The sequence below is a fragment of the Xiphophorus couchianus genome, chromosome 11 (genome assembly GCF_001444195.1).
Source record: "Xiphophorus couchianus chromosome 11, X_couchianus-1.0, whole genome shotgun sequence".
NCBI lineage: Eukaryota > Metazoa > Chordata > Actinopteri > Cyprinodontiformes > Poeciliidae > Xiphophorus > Xiphophorus couchianus.
The window spans coordinates 14,961,396-14,974,500 of NC_040238.1; the positions used below are offsets into that span (position 1 = coordinate 14,961,396).

General features: G+C 38.6%; 1 protein-coding gene across 2 annotated transcripts in view; it reads right to left on the minus strand.

The window, feature by feature from the left end:
* opcml (opioid binding protein/cell adhesion molecule-like) overlaps nt 1-13,105 on the minus strand; it is a 276,216-nt gene that overhangs the window by 71,227 nt on the left and 191,884 nt on the right. For both annotated transcript variants that reach the window (XM_028031720.1, XM_028031719.1), the window contains one exon: nt 2,696-2,931. In XM_028031720.1, coding sequence (XP_027887521.1) covers nt 2,696-2,931 — 236 coding nt within the window. The remainder of the gene's footprint in view (nt 1-2,695; nt 2,932-13,105) is intronic.

A 13,105-nucleotide genomic window follows, 5' to 3' on the forward strand; every position in this document is an offset into this window, starting at 1 on the left:
AGGGAGAAGAATTGAGTCAACCGCGGACAAAACAAAACTAATGAGTCATACGATGACGCGGTGAAAAAAGAGCAGTACAAGCTAGGCTTAAGTCAGAATGGTTATGGTTTCATGCCAAGATGCAAATTTTGTTTGTATGATGCCGATGGAAAAGTACAGAGATGGCCAGAAGGAACTGGATTGTTCCTTTGTAGATTTAGAGAAAGTGTATGAAAGCAGTGGTATGGCAGCAGGAAGTCTGGAGAGGTAATGGCCCAGGGTATGTATAAGAGCTATGAGACAGCAGTGAGGTGTGCTGTAGGAGAGACAGAGGAGTGCAAGGTGGAAGTGGGACTGCATGACGGATCGATTCAATCGGTCCATTCTCTGACAAATAGACACCTGTATAGAGAGGGTGATTACTTGTAGTGACCCTCAATAGGCAGAATAGGGTTTGCATCTAGCCCTTAAGTCACACATTTTTTGTTTCAACACCGTGTGTGTGGTATCCACATTTCCATATTGACACATTGTGGACTTGAATCCACTGTGTTTCCCCAATAATGATAAGACCGCTAGATGTCAGCAACAGCAACAGGGGACTTTCATCTCCCATGTAACGTCAGCCTGTCACAGTGTCACTCAGATATTACGGCTGCAGAACCAGCGCCACGGTTTTACTTTCACTTTCAGAAGCAGTTTGCTGCCTCCTCTGCAGAAGGACCCTAAATTAGAAGAAAATGGCATATTCCAAATTTGCTGCAAAAATAAAAGATTGACAACATTTTAAGCACCAGCGCTTGTGTTCTTAAAGTGCCTGAAAACCGTGGCTTAGAAAAATGTTTCCAAGTTGAAAAAGAATCATGACAGAAAGGACAGACATTTTGTCACATTTCAATATGAGAACAAAAATAATCATACAAAGATTGCAGGCAGGGTTCTTGTTTCATCTGTGACACAACTGACATGTTGATATCTTTGTTCACTCTTTGTTCACTCTGTGGAGGGGTTGATTGTTTTAGTCAAACTAAAAGGCACCTTTAAATTTATTTAAAGGTTTTAGTTACTTTGAATATATCTGCATTTTGCCGTGTGGATTGATGGACTATGATACAGAGCCGTCCAATAATTTAGAATATTGTTGAAATATTATTTTTGGAACTTCATCACTGTGTGTTTGCTTTTATGTGTGTTAATTGTGGCGATTTGGGTTTAATAAAACGTATGTTTCCAAGTGTCCACAAATAGAAATTTTGAAGGGTCAAAAAGACATTTTTAGTCAAAGAAAAGCTCAAGACTTGCACTTGAGTGTAAATGTTGAAGAGGCTATAAAGCAAAACCCACGAAAAAAGGAACCAAAACCTTCTGCCCCGTAAGGATTAGGGGGTAAAGAAAATGAAAGGTCAAGCAGTGCCAAAAAAAACAAAAAACAAAAGTCTTGTCTTGTGTTCCATAATCTGTACCCTTAGAGTCTCTTCAGTTTGTAATTTTCTGTTTTAAAGAACCAGGAAAAAGCATTTGCCATTTTTCTTTTTTTTTGTTTACTGTCAGCTGAGTTATGCATGTGTTGTGTGTTCTGTAATACTCCAGTAGTTAATATTGTGATGACAATAAGTAGCGTAATCAAAACATGGATTTGCTGTGAGCATCTAATATCTAACTAGCTAATGTAACAATAGTGTTATTGTAAAATCATATAGTATTAGTGCTTTCACATAGAGCACTTTAGCAGAAATATTTGTTTACACTGTAATATGAGTTATGAGAGAACAGTTCCAGGATTTTGACGTTCACACACTCTCACATGCACCAATGAATAGTTAAAAAGCAACTTTTCTTTGGTAAACTGTGTGCATTTAGCACTTGGTTCTGTTTTAATTTGTGTTATCTCCAGATCTGTTTGTGAGGCTGGAGTGGAGCAGATTGTACAAGCCTTCACGGTTAGCGAACATGGATAGATAGAAAAACGGCAAATTACATTTTGTGAATAAATAATATTTTGCGAGAGACTTGGCTAAGATTTGATTTGATTAAAGCCAGGGCCTAACGCCTCGGGGTTATTCGTTTCAACATATTTTGATAACGTTGTTAATTAATGTTGGCCAGTGGTAATTAAGGTTATAATTTAATGAGAGAAAAAAATTCTTAATAAGAAAATTTTATTGTTTTATTGAGTTCCATTGAACACGTTTTACTCGAGTTGGTTTCTCTGCAGATTACACAATCATAAACAGGGGAATCTTTATCTACTTAGGAATGTAGACAGCTCAGTTCTGATGTTGATCATTCTCATTTTGATTCTCCATCAGATATCTCTACCAGCTAATGTAGTAATTATGTTTGATCTTTCATTAAATGTCTTCTGGTATAGCCACAGGGTTTAGACTTCTCATAAAAATCCTTGATTACAGAGCTCAATGGCTGTAGAAAGTGTGGCTTAAACTGATTTCATCATCAAAATGATGAAATCATCTTTTTTATTGTACAACACTCACTATTAATATTGACAGGGAATTTAAAATGAAATTGCGAATGAATGTCAGTTTCACCATCAGGTCTGATACTCTTTAAAAATCACCTAATCACACCTTCCAAAGCTTTCCCCTTTGATTTTTAGCCTGACAGTGAACACCCAAGGGGACAAGAGATTGACATCTGGCAGCTGAAATGAATCCCTGACAAAGCTGCAGCAGCTGTATGCAATCCAACGACTTACCTTGAACAATGAGATGCACTTTTGTGGATTTTGGTTTCTTGTTGGTGAGGATGGAACAGACGTAAGGTCCCTCGTCGTGAATGTTAACATTTTGGATCTGAATGCTGTACTCTGTGATGGCAGTGTTTTCCATCAGGATGACACGAGGATCCAAAGACCACTTCTCGGTCCCCGCAAACAGAATGGTGGTGCGGTTGAGCCAAGCCACTCGAGAGACTTTGCTATCGACGCTGCATCTGGATGGCAGAAAGAACGATAAAAACTATCAGCATTTTACGCAGTAATCTGCTGTAGAAACCATTGCATTGCAAAACTAATTACAGGAGTAGCAGTCTTTTATTAGATGTTGTAAACAGTCGAGCCGAAAATGTCAACAAGGTCAAGGCTGCAAATTGGTAGTGTTGCCCAACGAATTGCAGCAAACCCCACCGACAGGTCCGGGTGAAAACAAGGGCATCTAACAAGGGATCAAAGATCATGACCAAATGGATAACATCACCCAATTAATTTATTTATGCATAGCAATATCGATCAGCCATTGCGCACACTAAGTTGAACTCATTGGCCTTTGACACTGATTCTGTTCGTAACCTTCATGGACAGAATTTCTAGGCGGGAGCCAAGGTGTGTAGGGGATCTATTTTGGTGCCCTCAGAATCAGATCTCTGTTTTTTTTTTGTAATTGATGTGGTTCTGTTGGCATCATCAGAACGTGATCTCCAGCTTTCACCGGAGCAGTTGTGAAAGCTGCAGAATAGAAGAGTAGAGTTCAAGTTGTGGAAGCTGAGTGTGAAGTAGATCGTGATGACAACCAGCACCTCCAAGAAAAACCACGGTTTGAGACGGAAGAGAGTAAAGTGCGCTTTGAGTTCTGGAAAAATGAAGTGGGAGACAGACAGGTGGGTGATGTACCGCGCTGTCATGGTGAAGAGAGAGCTGAGCCAGAAGGTGAAGCTCTCGATTTACCAGTCGATCTATGGTCCCACACTCATCTAAAGCTAGAAATTGTCTAAGAAGAAGTTAAAACAGCAACAACCAAATCAGCTGAAAACGTATTTCTTTTTGACCATAATGCTTTAACCATTGTGCCTTAAAAGCTGTCCAAGCATTCTCATAATTTTTCATAACCGCTAATAAAATTTGCAGTACTGTGCCAAATAAGAGTCTGCCAAAACTTGAGCCGCCTTCGCTGGAAATGACCCTAGTCTAGTAGAACAGTATTACTTGGCGCTTGGCAGCTATTTCTGTCTTGAGTATCACAACAGAAAGTCTTGTAGTGCTGTAGTGACTGGTGGACAGAACAAGCGCTGAAATCCCAAGAAAGATGTAGAGCCTGTGTGAACTCCTAACCCTATTTAAGGTACTACTTCATAGGAATTGCTTTTTCTTGCACACTAAGCTGTATTTGATCCAACAAACCTACAACACATCGCATCCAACATACAGCAACCACAACATTTTTAATTCGATGAAAAACTCAAAATAAACAAAAATGTAGCTAGTGAGTAGTTTTCCAAAAAGAAATGATCAATATGTTACAGCAAATGTTAGTAAGGTCTACTCTTTCACAGTTAAGTGGTTACAAAATTGGCTAAAGCTGGTTATTGATCTGGTCAAAGCTAAAAACAGATAAACAAACATTGCCATCAGCATAGTTAGGATAAATTGTATTCAACCGCAACATGTGTGTTAGATGGAGGCGCAGGAGTGTAAAGCAACATCATGGAGAAATAAATGAATCAAGTCAAATATCAGGAAGTGAATTATGAACTGGATCCATTTTCCAGACGCCTCACAGTCCCACGCTCGTTCAAACAATTACGCACAACACCACATATTAAAGAAACGTTTGCAAACTTTTACAATTGTGGAAATTGACATAATGTCTTAAAATAAACCTTGAAATAATTCAATTTAACATTCCCCCCTGGCATTGTAAGATTTAGAAACCTACGCTTCAATTATGTGCTCTACCCTTTTTCTTCCGTGTAAATAATCCTTACACTTTACTGATGTTAAATTCCTAATTTCTCTTGAGTAGAATGTTTTCTCTTCTCTTTCCGCTTCTGCGATGGTACGGTGCCAGGCTGCGATTTCTGCTTCTGGCCAATAACGCTGATAATTGAGGGAAAAAAAAAAAAAAAAGATAGAAAAGAAGACAAACTCACTGTGAAAGAAGCAGTAAAGGGGCATTATTTATTACGCTACTGGTTTCTGCGCAGCTCACAGACGAGCCTCACACAGCTAGCAGTGTTTGCTAACCCCAGACACTGTTCCTTGTTAATAGCGTTAAACAAGAAATCATAGATTCACAGATTAGCACGTCCCTGCTGAATTGAAGGGGTGAGTGTGTGTGTGTGTAATAATGTGTGAGAAGAATGTCATGAACAAGGCTAAGAGAGACTATGAGCAACAAGAGTGTCAGCAACAACATGACTAAAAGGGTATTGGACACAATAGAAAACGCCAAATGTAGCAGCAGATAATATAGTTAGATATATTAATTATATAACTACAACCGTATTTAATTATTTAGTCATTACTTTGTATTAGTATTTCAAGCTGACAAATTGTGCTGATGTGGTGCTATGTATGCTGCAATTGAACTATTAAGAGACCGCACAGAAACCAGCAGGAGGTGTGTATGTGACGGGAGGTAACACATCTCATTAGTGTTCAACGGTGGGAGGAAAAAAAGCAGGGTGATCATGTGCAGAAATATCTGCTGGAGGAGCCGTAATGGCCTTAAAAAAAAAAATCTAAAGGTCAGTCGCAGTCATTAAACTGTGGCCTTTTTGTTTAAGCCTGCGGATGATGCATATTTTACATGAAACGAATAGCCGTTCATTTAGAAAGAAAAAAAAAACCCAGGGTGGCACAACTGTGTTTTTTTTATGATCAGGGTGATTGTGGATAGCAGCCACAGTGGCTGGCACTATTCCTCACTGGAAGGAGACGCGAGTGTGAGAGTGCCTGTCCATCATGCTTGTCTCTGTGACTCCCTGTGACGGCACAAGAGCTCCAGAATGTTCCCAACCTCTCGCACACCGACTTGTGCAGAAGGACGATGTTGGACTGAATTAAGCAGTTCGAGAAACTGGTTGTAGGGGGGAGAGGCTGCCCCCCAACCCCCTGAGCTCTTGGCTATGATTGGATGTATGCTAAAAAAAAAAAAAAAAAAAAAAAGACCCCACATGCACATCATAACAAAATACAGTGCTGTGAAAAAGACATGGGTGCATTACATAATGTCATCCACGTCCTGAGGCCAAAGAGCCATCTCTGCCAACACACTGTTTTACTTCTAGAGTGCTATTTTCCCAAAATTCACACACACAAAGAATTATTTCCCCCCCAAAAAAGCCTGGGGAATCAAGATCATACTGAACTTATTCTTTAATTGCTTCTCTTGTTGAAATCCAGTTGCCCTCAATCTAAGCAAATGATTGTCATGACCTGGAAAACTGAGAATCTACACAAATGTACAGTCAGTTTTTTTTTTTTAAACAGACAGACCTTTGCTTTCTCTTTCTTTGTCAGCAGAAGTTTGATTTCACCCAGTCTCTTTCTTATTGTTGAATCACGAACCCCGAAGCTACAGATTTGTTATATCTTTACTGACATACAAAACTGGGGTTGCATTGGGAGAAGCTTATTGCCCAACCATTCTGACTGTAAGCAAAGACAACAGAAAACCTGATTGGGACAACTCTACTTACTGCTGTTCTCTTCAAGGCTGACACAAGACAACATTGCTATTAGCAAGTCTCAACAGCAATGCTCCCACTTTACTTCCTGTACCACAGAGTATTTCCAGCAATACTGGATGACGTCTTATCGCTGCCACACAGTGTGGGACTTCAAATATTACAAATAACATGTATGTCTTGGGTGAGGAGGAGTTTTTTTTTTAAAGGTATACACATAGAATAACACTTATTCTGTGTTCTCTTATGCAGCAGTTTCAAAGGCTTTTATGAACTGAGAATGACAAAATATAGTTATCTAAATCTGATAACCTGAATAGAGCCTCCACTTGAGCAAATACTGTTAATGTGGAGATAAGACAAACGGATTATAAAGCTGTAATCCTATCATGTTTATCTATTAATCTGTCAAACAAGCTAAATATACAGGAAATGGCTGTAAATTGTTTATACATTTACATTTTTTTTATTGTACAGTCAAATATAACCTGATCATCTGTATACTTTACTTTTATTTCTATAATTATTCTGGCTGCCAATCAGCATCTGGCACCTCTGAGGTCATTCCAAGACGCAGGTGTTTCTCTCGAGCTTAGGTAAAATATTAAAACAAGCTGTGCCCGGCATATGTTCAAAGATACTTTGTTGACTTTGAGGGAAAAAAAACAACCCAATTTATTCCAGACTCAAAGCCTCCTCTGCAAAGCCAACAAGTAGTTTTAAAAAGACTCTGAGTAAACTAGAGGGATGGGTGAAAAAAGCAGATATATAAAAAAAATGCTATGTCAAAAAGACAACTGTTTATGCTAAACATTTTATTAGAACTCATATATATGATTTAAAATTGAAAAACAGAATTCAATTCTATGTTAAATAATTCATACGAATACAAGTGTTATGCAGAACTCAACATTTCTGCTGATATTTCAATAAGATAAGATACATTCAGTCCTTACAGCTAGTTTATTGTGACCTTTACCAAGATTAGTCACATTTCGAAGACTTACTTCAGCCGCAAACTCTTCAAAAGCATCACTGTGAGGCTTAGGAGATACGAAGAGAGAGGAGAATGTGAGGTTTTACAAAATCACATTTCACCCCACAGCCACTAGATATTAACCCATAAAAAAGCACTGTAGTAAAACACATGGCAGCTAACTTACATACACTTTCATTAGTTCATTTAAAAAAAAAAAATACACGTGGATATTCCCTGAAAAATATATCTTGTGCTTTGGATTTTTTTAACACAAGCCGTTTCAATGAGCTTCTAAAAATAACTTAATTAAACCTAAATCTTTTCTTAAGAGTTTTCCAGAAGGTTTTCCAGTAGATAACTTTTATTAAAAAATGTGTGTTTTTACATATTTGTTAAAACTGTCCCCATGTCAGGACAGTATAGCATGGGACAGACAATCTCTGGAAAAAATCGAGTTCCGCTGGTCCTTTCCTGTTGTTCTACTGCCATCTGCAGAAATGCATCACACTCAGTCAGAAACAACCAATCAGAGTCAGGAGGAGCTCTGATTGGTTGTGTATACGCAATACAGCTGTGTTTTTGGTGGAGATACACTTAGCATCACAGCACAAGTGTTCATCGGTCATAACCAGCTGTCATGCTAACTAGCCTGCTGTGGTGTACTGTAGCTGCCTCTGATTGGTTGTTTCTGATTTAGCGGTGTATTTCTGCAGATGGCTGTAGAAGCACTGGAAGTAAGCAGAGGAGTTCATCTTTTTTCACACATTATCTGTCCCCTAGTGACAGTTTTAACAAAAATGTAAAAAAGAAAATTTTAATTAAAGTTACTTACTGACTCTTTCACAGTATGATATTGGATTTTTTATTTCTGAGTAGGTAACACAGCAAAGTAAGGTCTGCTGGTTTCCCTTCAATGTGTTCCAGGATATAATACATTTATTCAATCATTATATTCAAACTGCCAATATAATACAATCCCAAGGACAGTTCTGAAGGTGTTCTCAAGAAAGTTATTCTAAATGTGATCAGATCAATATGGATTCATTCTATATACAGTTTGAACTGGGTCTATTTCACCTTGTTTGTCTTTTTTTTTTTTTTACAAACTAAGATACTTGGTTTTCTACTTATCACACCATCTGTTTCTGCTTAGGAGTGTTTCTGGTTTGGAATAATCACAGTAGAGCTTTATGAATTAACTATGTTGCGAAAGAAATAAACACAGTGGGAGAGAAGAGCAGCAAGGAGCCACATCTGCAAAGTGCCTGGAGGTATAATTTAAAACTTTTTATGTTTATAACATTTGTAAATACCAATGTTATAGGCGCTTATGTTTCCAGTTTGTACTTCAAATTTGCTCTTCATGCTATGTGACTGATAGTTCAGACTCCAGAGGCTCAAAATTAGTAAATAAATAAATAAATCTGAGAAGAAAGGTTAACAAAGAAGAGCTTTAAAATATTTGGGGAGCCATCAATCAGGACCAATGTGATTACAGTACAGGTCAGGTTTATAAGGGATTGTCTTAGGAAAATAGAACATGTCTGTAGATATGAGAATGCAGCACAGTAAGCTGGAGTCGCTGGGACAGACCTGGTGACAAAGAATTCATATTAAAGACAGATTATTGTTTTCCTTCCAAGCACACACTGCCTAACCTTCAGTTCAATGGACCTCACAAGATGAAGAGCATTACTCAAGCTGTCACTTCTTACTGCCACTGCAGGGTCAGAGGCGACAGCTGTGTGTGTGGTAAGTGTGGGCGTGTGTGTGTGTGTGGGGGGGGGGGGTGCACTTCTATCAGAGTACTCCATCAAAGCTCTGACGTGAATCTGAACTAGTGGACAAACACTTCCTGCGGGACAAAGGTGGTGGAGAGCTTCTTTTGTTTGTCTTAAATGATCTGAAATCAGCTCAGAGAGCCAAACGCGTTTTAACCGCATTTCCACATAGCAGATGACAAGTTCGAATGTAAACTTGTCATTATTGTTAATGACAGATCTGAATTTGACCCGGAAAATATTAGGCAGAAATAATAGTTTCTGATGTATTGAAACAATGAAGCAGGTGGAGCCACAAGACAAAGCCTTTCATTCTTCACTGGGACTGCAGAAGCATCCCGAAAACTTTACTGACATAGACTTTTATGTCTATGTCAGTAAGATTGACATAGACATAAAAGACAAAAAATTTAAAAATATTATCAGTGAGTTAATGTTTTTTTTTTTGTGTTCACAACATAAATTTCCAGCTTTTACCTTTTAGAACTTTTCTGGAAAACCCTGAGGGCAAAACGTTTTTCTCTTTAGAAGCTAAATCCTCCTCATTTGTTGCTCCTATCTAACTTTGTCCCTGTGACGTTGCCTCTAAGAAGCTTATATACTCTGTAAATAAGCTGCCTTGAGCTGCTGAAGAAAAGAATCAACTAAAACTAGCAAAAGTCACAGATTTTCGCCCACTGCTGTCCATCAGATCCACATACAAATAAGACAAAATGCACTACGACACAGTAAAACCTTGCATCAGATTTTCCTTTGGGTAGGCACCGTGCTGTTTTCCTTGTCACTATTAATATTTAGATTCACCCAACCGCTGGGATTACTTCCAACTTAACTCAAGGACTGTGTGGCATTATATTAACGGGTGTATAAATTGACAGCTTTTGGTTCACAGTGGCAGTCCAAAGCTTGAAGAATATAAAAAAATAAAATGCTTTTCTTTGATGTCAGTTGGACACAAACACAACTAATATGTATTGGCTGAAGTAAAATGGCTTAAATGCTCAGTAGTTGGACTGTTTTGTTCTCTGCCCGACTTCAGTTATGACTTGCACCAATTTATCAGCGAAAACCGAGAAGCGTCGTCCACTGAAGTGGGAGTAAACAACTCCTTCATTAGGCCGTTGGAAGTTCAGCTGAAGCGGAACATTTTATCAGTCAGAGTCGGAGGGTCTGAAACGTCCAATCAAACGGATCTCATGCGTGTTCACGCATTCAGACTTCACTAACACTTTCTCATCAAGATAATAAGTTTTAATGGAAGAAATATTTAGAAATCTATCAGTCTATCACATAGTATATATAATATATATATATCAATATATATATATATATATATATATATACATACTGTATATATACTGATAAACAACAGAGGAAAGCATTTGTGGTGGATGTAGCAATACCAAGTGATTGTAACATCAGGAAAAAGGAGCACGAGAAACTGGAGAAATACCAGGGCCTCAGAGAGGAACTGGAAAAGGCCTGGAAGGTGAAGACCACAGTGGTGCCTGTGGTCATCAGGGCCCTCGGGGCAGTCAGCCCCAAACTGGAGCAGTGGCTAAAACAGATCCCAGGAACAACATCAGACATCTCAGTCCAGAAATGTGCAGCTCTAGGCACAGCCAAGATGCTGCGCAGAACCCTCAAGCTCCCGGGCCTCTGGTAGAGGACCCGAGCTTGACTTATTTATTCCACCACGAATGCTTACATTTTTCACTGCATGTAAAGTTTAACACATTCCAGTGTTAAACTTTACTACAAAAGATAAAGCCAAATTGCATAGGAATTCTTTATCGCTCGTTAATAAGTGAGCCGCAACCTGCTGGCTTTGTCTTACTGATCATGTTAAATAATTTAATGTGCAACACATAACAAACAAGATAAGGTCACAACAAAGGCTTCCTAAACTAAATCTTTTCACTTAGGTTTTTTGCAGTGGGAAGAAGACACTTTTACAGACCATCGATACCGATCATTTAGTAAACCATTTAAACATAGTTAATTGAATATCATCCAGAAGATGTGTTCAGTCAATATTTGCCAATGAGTTAATGAACATACTCCATACATCCTCTGTATAAACTCACAAGGATTTCTATGGACCTTTGTCTCTGGTTGCCATAGCCACAAGGCTGAAGTACTAAGTACATGTGTCTTGCCCTTAACAACATCTGAACAATGGATTTCATTTTGAAGATTTCTTGCTACATTTTTCAATGCTGCTGTTTTTTTACACTATTAGTTCTCAACTCTCCCAAGTCTAGCCAGACACAGAGATTAGGAGATGAATTTGTTTAGCCAGTCACACCCAAGAGTGCTAAATTTTACTTTAAGCTACAAACGCAATATCCCCACTCCCAGGTGTTTCTCCATGTGACTCTGGAACCAGAGGAGTTTCCTGGAGGAAGTTATTCTGCCTGTTGTGTCTCCAAAGGCAATACTCAGCCATTTCTCACTGGTTAAATTTCCCAAGCATTTTATTTCAGTCATCTCAAATGTTCTCATTCACTGAATTAGAGTCCTATGTTCTGTTCATTTACATCAAGACAGCCATGCTGAATGTCGCAGTGTTACAGAGTTTGAATCTTCTCTGATTAATGTTCTCCTTCCTAAGTCCTAGAGTTTAGGAGGAGAGTCATGTTTCATCAGGGTTGCTGTTTTTCAATAATCATCCCATTTTCAGACGCTGGTCTCTCTGTGTTTTAGAACAATGTTGTCCTAGACCTGTCTGTTGTGTCCCTTGGTCTCTGAATACTGTTTTGTTCACAAATGTTCTCTAACAAACTTCCAAAGCCTTCGCAGAACAAATTCGCCTATTCTGAGATTTATTACACTCTGGTGCACATTTTACTAATGAGGTTGTTTTCAAATACAATTAGTTCCAGTTTCTTTTATTTTGGAGTGTCACAGTATTAAATCCAAATTTTGCTTCATTTTTAAACATGTCTTAATTTTTTTAGCCATTAAAACTAAAGGGAAAAGTTCAAGAAGTAGGAATTATTTTCCAAGGCTCTGTACAAAAGGCAGTTTAATCAATGGAAAGTCTTGTAATAAGGTGTAAAGGCACATAGTCAATCTGAGATAATCACCTGCTTAGTGTTCAGAAACAAAGACAGAAAATGTATTCTTAGATTCAACGTTCAGATAAATTCTTGTCTGAAAATATATTATTAAACTTGTGTCACAACAAGAACTTCACAAATGTTTTTTTTATTTATTTATTTTCCTATGGAAATGTGAGGAGAAGCAGCGAGTCAGTTTCTTATTAATATTTTCCTGCTGAAAGTGTTCTAAGCGCCTGGCAGCTACAACCAATTAAGCGGACTAACTCCCAGTTAAACACAGCAAGCTGCATCACAGTTTGAAGAGACGATAATTGGACTCTCCTCTTTTACTCAACTTTTCTTACCGCTGCTTTTGGTGGATGAAAACAAAATACGGCAAGCTGCTACACGTAAGCTGCTTCGCGCTGCTGACGCTCACAGGCCAGGACAGAGACTGTGAGGTAAAAAGTCCAGTTACTGCTGCCAGAGCAGATTGTGTAGCCAATCAGCATCAAGTTACAAAGGTCAAAGTCACCTGCCAAGCGTAACCCTGCCCCGAGTTTTCAACGCTCAGCAAATTTAGTGTAGTACAGTCCTAATGAAAATCAACGCTGACAACCAGGTCAATGCTTTAAAAGTGCAGAGCTGATGCCAGTATTTGCATTACTAAACCAAAGTAACTTTATTTCTTCTTCCTCGCTTCACTGCCATAAATCACAATGCAGAGCGGCAAAATTAAAGAAAGACGTTGTTGTGCACTGTCCTTGCAGGTGGAGAACGATAAGCAGCATTGCACCTGTGCAGGATTAAGCTGAGACTTTTATTTTGGTTTTCTCGAGTCACGCATCAAAGAACCAGCAGACTTTGAAGGGCAAGGTGCAGAGCTGAGTTCCTTCCTA